At 38.6% G+C, this 7,705-nt stretch overlaps 1 protein-coding gene across 1 annotated transcript; it reads left to right on the plus strand.

The window, feature by feature from the left end:
- Positions 1 to 25: 25 nt before the first annotated feature.
- LOC133526409 (hydroxyacyl-coenzyme A dehydrogenase, mitochondrial-like) lies at positions 26 to 6,211 on the plus strand. Its single transcript, XM_061863036.1, has 6 exons — positions 26 to 482; positions 868 to 984; positions 2,299 to 2,457; positions 2,794 to 2,879; positions 4,233 to 4,447; positions 5,872 to 6,211. The coding sequence occupies exons 1-6, from the start codon at positions 369 to 371 to the stop codon at positions 6,111 to 6,113; spliced, it is 933 nt and encodes a 310-aa protein (XP_061719020.1). The 5' UTR covers positions 26 to 368; the 3' UTR covers positions 6,114 to 6,211.
- Positions 6,212 to 7,705: the final 1,494 nt, after the last annotated feature.

The raw sequence follows: 7,705 nt of genomic DNA on the forward strand, positions 1-7,705 counted from the left end.
TTTTATTCAATCTATTACTTAATTTAGTAACAAAAATTACCAACTTTATCAGCTTAGGATTTCATTTGTAATTTTTTTCTGTTAATTTGTATGTTATAATATTTTTGTAGACATTTTTGTTTGTCTTCGTTGTGGGGTAACAAAAATATGATCATTGGATGATTTTGAACCCGTTGCCAACCTGTCACCTGCCGAACGGAACGAACTTGACGAACTTCTCCCCGACTTGGGTCGAGAGTCAATCAACCGATCTTGAACTTTGGAACCAACTTTTCTTTATTAATTTATCGTCATTTGGTTTATAGACACAGCTGGTAGACCTCAAAACTCTTGTAGTGTTAGTTTTGTAAAAAGATTTGAAGTTCAAGATGATTCAGTTCGGCATAATTGCAAGGAACTTCTCAAGTTCGTCGGCTGTGCAAAGTGCAGTTAAGAATGTGACCGTCATTGGCGGCGGCTTGATGGGCTCTGGTATCGCTCAGGTAATGTCTGGTTAAATATTGTTAATACTTCGTGCAGTTTAGTCACGATCAGCAGTTTAAATGAGGAATGTCAACTCGTAAACACCTGTTGCTTTCTTATCAGACAACATAGAATTTCACATCTAAAAATATTTAAAAACTTGTTGCCTAGACATTAAACTGTAGTCTGATGTAATTGCGAACTTGTATAGTTTTAAGAAACTTGTAAAGATTGTACTTCATTATTTTCAACTATATTTATTAATATATTGTACATTATAAACAACATCTGTATAATAAAACAAAGCTTAGCAGATTTTCTAACTGGGTAGTTGTTTACCCCTTTAATATTCCACACGCAAATAAAACCATTTTTTTTTCTTTATATTTTTAATTGTTTTATAAGGTTGCTGCCCAAGCCGGCCAGAATGTAACACTCGTAGACGTCAGCTCCGATGTCCTCGCAAAGGCTCAGAAGTCCATCGGTGGTAACCTTGGCCGTGTGGCTAAGAAGACATTCAAGGTAAATAATTTAAAACTACCCTCAATAGTTTTGTTATTAATAGTATTACAGTATGAATAATTTTATTTGTAAGTTGAAATTTCAGTTAAACTAGTATTGAAGATTTAAAATGGCATAATTAAATATAATATGTTTAATTTTTTGCATGTCCTATTGACCTCTAGGCATACATGTATGTTGCCTTAATTTTATTTAGTGTAATTACCTTTTGGTTACTTGTAATATTTAGCCATTGGACAAACCCTGAAATCCCACGTAGGGTTACTTCTCAGGAATGCTTTGATGTTAATATTTTTTTAATTAGAACAAAAGATAAAAAAAATTACTTTTCGAACAAAAGTTATTTGCAATAATCGACAACAAAAAGAAACACACTGTGTTAATCTTTGGCAGTGTTTTTGACAATTTGTTCGAAATATTTGATAATGATGACATTTTACAAAAGTCAGAAGCTTATTAGTGTCATAAATAAAAATATGTACATTTCGGCTTTATCCAATGGCTAGGGACACACTGTATATCTTGTGTTATATGTCCTTAAATCAAACTGTTGGTTCTAATTCTAAGTCCCAATATAGTTAATATCAGATTTCTGTACAAAATCTTTACATAGTTAACCCATGTAACACCATTACATTTAGATATGCATGGGATTTGTAACTCTTAGGCGCATGGCACTCTGCATCTGATTCGCACGTCATGTTGAGCAAACGAGCGGGAGTGCAGCGTAGATTTACTAAGATTCCCGCGCAGTTAAAGTCACTTTCGTATGAGGAAAGATTGGTCAAGCTGGGCCTGTGAACACTACAAAAAAGGTGTGAATGTGGCGACTTGATCGAGACGTTCAAAATAATTCACGGATACTATGACTGTCCAGAACTAAGCGACCTCTTCACTCGAAATCCAAACACGCGCACAAGAGGACACTATCTTAAACTAGTAACAACAAAGCATAAAACAAATATCAGCAAAAACTTTATTGCAAACTAATAGTAAATGCCTGGAACAAATTACCCTCTGAAGTTGTGAACTCTTGTAGTGTGAATCAATTTAAAAACAATCTTGACAGACTATCTAAGCAGTGAAATCGTGCTAAGTGAACTCTGATTTAGACGTACCAGCATCAGCTGCCTGCCTAAAACTAAATAATAAAATTAAAAAAATCTCCTTAAAATACGCGCTCAGCGTTGGCTTGCTCAAATTTGGGAGCAAATCTAATGCAGTGTGTGTGCACTAAATAATAATAATATTTTGCAAAGTTACGTACCATTTTAGAAGGCGTATCAGTAAAAAAGAAACCCTTTTTCTTATAAGGATGACCCAGCCGGCGGTGAGAAGTTTGTCAAGGATGCCCTGGCCCGGATCAAGACATCCACGGACCCGGTGGAGGGCGCGAAGAGTGCAGACCTAGTTGTGGAGGCCATTGTGGAAAATATGGAGGTGAAGCATAAGCTGTTTAAGCAGCTGGACCAGGTAATTAATTTTATTATTGTCTGTAGTTCTAAGTCCCCCTCCCCCATAACCTCACATGTATTTTTTTTTCTCATTGGACCTAAGTTTTACATTGAAAAGTTGTATTACTTGTTTATTTTTCTATTTGTATTTGCGTTATGAACATGATGTATATTTATTATAGGCGCTCCAATATTTTTTCTTAGTTTCGTTCACTGTAGAAAAATACTCCTTATCCCCCACTTCTTTTTTTTTCGTGACCCCCTCCCCCCTATCGATATGTGCACAAGCTCTAGGCCACCAGCGATTGAAGCAGAAAATAACTAGTCAATATTATAAAATTGTAACATGTTGCAGGCAGCACCAGCGCACACCATTTTGGCGTCCAACACGTCGTCTCTCTCGATCAATGAGATAGCCGCGGCGGTCAAGAGGAAAGAGAAGTATGGCAACTTAATTGATGGATTTTTATTTTGTTGTAGTAGCTTTATTTTCGTCAAAATTTGATAAAATTTGTTGGATATATATAGAGTTCCCTATTCGTATAATATAAGCGCAATTTTACTGTATTTGAAATATGTGAAATAAAAAAATTAATTATTATAAAAAAAACAAAAACCCGACTTCACACTAAAAAGAGGAAAACAAGCCCCACAATAATATTGTTGTTGATGGTAAGTATCGCAGGCGGGGACCAACAGAGGGTTACTTATAGTCATTTTGGTTGTTAAGTTCATCTTTTAGCAGAATCTTACTTAGGTAGGTATTTTCGTTGGTGGCGGTCAAGTTGGTCCCCACCTGCGATACTTACCATCAACTGCAATATTCGTGTGGGGCTTGTTTTCCTCTTTTTAGCGTGCAGTCGGGTTTTTTGTTTTTTCATAATATTTTTTTTTTATTTATAACTTTTTAGTTACCCCCCAAAAAATGACATTCCCGTGACATCCTATGACACTCCCGTGATCAAGACGAATCTAACGATACCTCATACATCAAAATCCATCAAGCCGTCTAGGCTACAGGAGGCCACAAAGAAACAGACATACATACATACACTCGAAAAACATTAGGTACCCTCCTCCCTTTGGCAGTCGGGGTAAAAATGCTTCCGGATTATCTATTTATTTATTTATTTAAGATCTGTTTCACAATGTCCAAGTAAAGTATTGGATCGCTAATTGACATTAGCACATCGACACCCGATTAAAACTTTTAGAACGCCTTTTGACTTTGATCCTTATTTTTTACTTAAATTTGTTAAATATTAAAAACTGGCGCTGTCTAATAGATCAAAGGCCAAAGGTATGGCGACATCGTTTCGAGCGATGGCGCCGTCTTTATTTCAAATTCTCTTTGGTAGTGTCAATGCTCGAGGGATTATCGATCAATTATCGAACAACTACAATATTAACTTAACTATGGAGCCCACCACTGAATCGTCTGTCTTTAGTAGCTATATGAAATTAACATTTACGGGCACTAAGAATGGTGCTAGTTCAGCGGTGTCACGAATTCGAGTACGTGCAGTCTAACGCAACTAGTTGCGACCAATCGCGCGCGTGATGCGAACTCATCAACCAATCGCGTTGTGACGTTAGACTGCACGATTGGCTCGAATTCCGTGTGTGTGACACTGATGTACTGGCCCCATTCTTATTGCCCGTAAGGTATATTTCAATGGAAATTAAGAATTATATTGGAGTAATTCTTAACTTCATTGCCATATCACCACACGAAAGCTTGTTTTGAAGCCACAACACCCTACCGCCATCTACCAACCACCACCAACTTCACAGGTTCGGCGGCCTCCACTTCTTCAACCCCGTCCCCGTCATGCGGCTCCTCGAGGTGGTCCGCGGCGACGCCACCTCCGACCAGACCTACCAGACCATGATGCAGTGGGGCAAGGCCGTCGGCAAGACCTGCATCACCTGCAAGGACACGCCTGGCTTCGTGGTCAACAGGCTGCTGGTGCCGTATATCGCTGAGGCGATCCGGCTGTACCAGAGAGGTTAGTATATATGGTGATGGACCGCTGCCAGGCACCCGGATCTAGTGAGCACCACCGATGAATAGTTGCAAGGGTGCCTAGTACATCAAATGATGAGGCGATTAGGCTATAGCAGAGAGGTTAGTATTAAGAAAATATGAGCTCCACCGATGAACTACTGCCAGGCGCCCAGATATATTGAGCTCAACGCCGCGATCCCACATACGACCAGACCTACCAGATCATGATGGAGTAGAACAAGCCCGTCGGCAAGACCTGCATCACCTGCAAGGACACGTCTGGCTTCGTGGTCAACAGGCTGCTTGTACCAAAGGGGTTTGTATCTGGTAGAAAATATGAGCTCTATTCATCCATTTTCAAAAAGTATTATACACCGTGTTTTTTTTTTTTTGCGTTAATTTCTAGGGTGCATTCCTGAGCTTAAATTAAGTAACTTGCCCAAAGATACCGATATTCTATCTAACTCCATTTCGGAGATAATCAATCATAATTTTTTATATTATAAGGCCCCTACGAGGCCTTAGGGCCTGTTTCATCATCATCATCATCATCATCATCATATCAGCCTTTTATCACCCACTGCTGAGCATAGGCCTCTCTTCTAGTACGCCACTTATCCCGGTCCCGAGCCAATCTCATCCAGAAGTGACCCGCAGTCTTCCGAATGTCGTCCACCCAACGAGCCAACGGACGCCTGTTTACTTATTGATTAGTGTTTAGTGCGAGTTCATACATTTGCTACTAAACGTAAGTACTATCTCGGACGATCGATGTTAGAAATGACATTGATATATCACAGTTTTCAATTGTTTGGTTGAGTTAAATGTAATTCCCGTGTTACAACAACGCTATATGCAACATTTAGTTACTTTTTATAAAAATAAAAATTGTAAAAAAAAACATTTTTTGTTTTTTAAATTAACTATGCCATTTAGTTTCCTTCATCGTACTTACCGAAACCCCGGAGTTAACGCAATTCAATAAAAACACGGTGTATATACCATGCATTTTTGTAGAAATTGCGATAATTACCGTGTACTACCAGTCCACTGTCAACCAACTTGCCATATGCTTTTGAGCTCAAACAATTACATTGGGGTTCTTATTTATAGCTTTTCAGATTTAACTCACACACACAGTAAGTTTGGAACTTTGTCCAATAATATCTACCTTTTTTGTTTGTGACTACATCACACTGTTTATATTCCAGATTATATAAGTAACAGTTGGATTGACCAAATTACTACGTAGCTTTAAAAAGAACTTAGGTAGAATACTCTTTATTGGCACACCTCCGTAAAAAGGTGTTAATGAAAAACAATCGATTAACAATAAAGACACAACAGGCGGTCTTATCGGTAAAAAGCGATCTCTGTAGAACATACACATTATAAGAAAATACAAATGAAATGTTATTTTCTCAGGTGACGCTTCAGCCAAAGACATCGACATAGCCATGAAGCTCGGCGCGGGCTACCCCATGGGTCCGCTGGAGCTGGCCGACTACGTGGGCCTCGACACCAACAAGTTCATCCTGGACGGCTGGCACAAGAAGTACCCCAACGAGACGCTGTTCAACCCCATCCCGGCGCTGGACAAGATGGTGGCCAAGGGCCGGCTGGGCGTCAAGACTGGCGAGGGCTTTTATAAGTACGAAAAGAAATAAAACTGCTTGTGTTAATATATGTAACAAATAATGTAATCATGTTGAGTATTGTGAATAGATTGTAAGAGATTACGAGATCAATAAAATACTGTTTTTAATATTGACTTATATATTACTTCGTAAATACGGGTACTAAGAATGGGGCCAGTTCATGGGTGCGAGAATCATATTTAGTGATACCGGTGCGCAGTCGGAAGCCGGGCGATAGGCACGTGAAGTGGTAATTACCGCACTAGTATGGTAAAGTATTGTAAACACTATTGTAGAAAAATCTAATCCTGACAAAAACATTTTCACATTGACATATATCTAAGGACGGGCCTTACGGGCACTAAGAGTAATTTAGTTCTGACATTTAGAGATATTTACACCTCTAAATAATTTTAGATTTTTTTTGTCTGTTTTTTTTATTATTATTTTCAGGGGTTTTTACATCTCAGCATAAGCCAGTAATTTATGTTAGCTACGGGCCAAAGCCAAGTAGGTAACATAAAATAAACAAATTTACTTTTTTTTTAATATTGCTGCATTATTATTATTATTTTAGTTATTTTTTGTAATTCGACATTTGGAGACTTTATACAAGAAGGCTTGTGTTATGGGTACCTACTCAGACAACGATATATATAATATACAAATACTTAAATATATAGAAAACATCCTGACTCAGGGACAAACATCTGTGCTCATCACACAGATTACGGATTCGGGATTCGAACCCAGGACCATCAGCTTCATAGACAAGGTCACTACCCAGTAGGCCAGACCGGTCGTCGCCGTAAGGCCCGTCCTTAGATATATGTCAATGATTTTTCTATTGAATTTCCCATATTTTAAACGCCCTCCATACTGTCAGATTTATTGCGCAATATCAGATATCAGCTATGAGTCATCCACAACAAATAAGCTCTCCAGAGTAGCTAAGAACCTAGGCGTTAATCGATATTGACGGAGTGAAGTGCGCTGTCTATGATTTGTTTTTTTTTCCAAGTATTCTAGGTATTGTAGCGCCACCTATTTAAGGTTTTTTGATGACACTTTTTGGTATATGGAGATTTGGTATTATGGAGGTTCTTTTACGTACGACCTTCCGTACGTAAAGTAAAGATAACCGCGTTGAGTACTAAACGTCTGACTGCACTGACTTTTTTTAGTATCCTAGTTATGCCAGTTAGGACTCAGGACGATTGAATGCGTCCACGTTAGCGTGGTCATTTTCCAAAGCAACTTGCAATTGACACAAGAATTTTGGTGATTGCTTACATTTGGCAAAAAAAATTAACGAGGGACCGGAACATGTGATGTGTTTAACAAATGTGTCTAGAACAGTGGCGTAGTGTGCCTTGGCGGGGCCCCGTATAAAGTTTTGTTTGGAAGTACCCGTATAAAAGTCTTAGGAAGGGGAAGATTTCTCACAAAAACGCACGTTGGGGGCCCCGTAAAGAGCCTGGATGTTGCTCTCTTCTCTTTTGTAGTCAATTTAGCCAGTCAGTCACTCACAGGGTAAATTGGCAACAAAAGGGGAACTTAACTTCCAAAAAATATATCGAAGTTAATAACGAAACTCGATTACTAAAAGAGTAATAAATTCT

This window comes from Cydia pomonella, chromosome 16 (assembly GCF_033807575.1).
Source record: "Cydia pomonella isolate Wapato2018A chromosome 16, ilCydPomo1, whole genome shotgun sequence".
NCBI lineage: Eukaryota > Metazoa > Arthropoda > Insecta > Lepidoptera > Tortricidae > Cydia > Cydia pomonella.

Excerpts from the sequence above, each read along its gene's own strand:
- LOC133526409 (XM_061863036.1), top strand. The coding sequence starts at position 369 with ATGATTCAGTTCGGCATAATTGCAAGGAACTTCTCAAGTTCGTCGGCT. Across the intron at positions 483-867 it reads TGGGCTCTGGTATCGCTCAG|GTTGCTGCCCAAGCCGGCCA; the intron begins GTAATGTCTGGT and ends TTGTTTTATAAG. Across the intron at positions 2,458-2,793 it reads TGTTTAAGCAGCTGGACCAG|GCAGCACCAGCGCACACCAT; the intron begins GTAATTAATTTT and ends AACATGTTGCAG.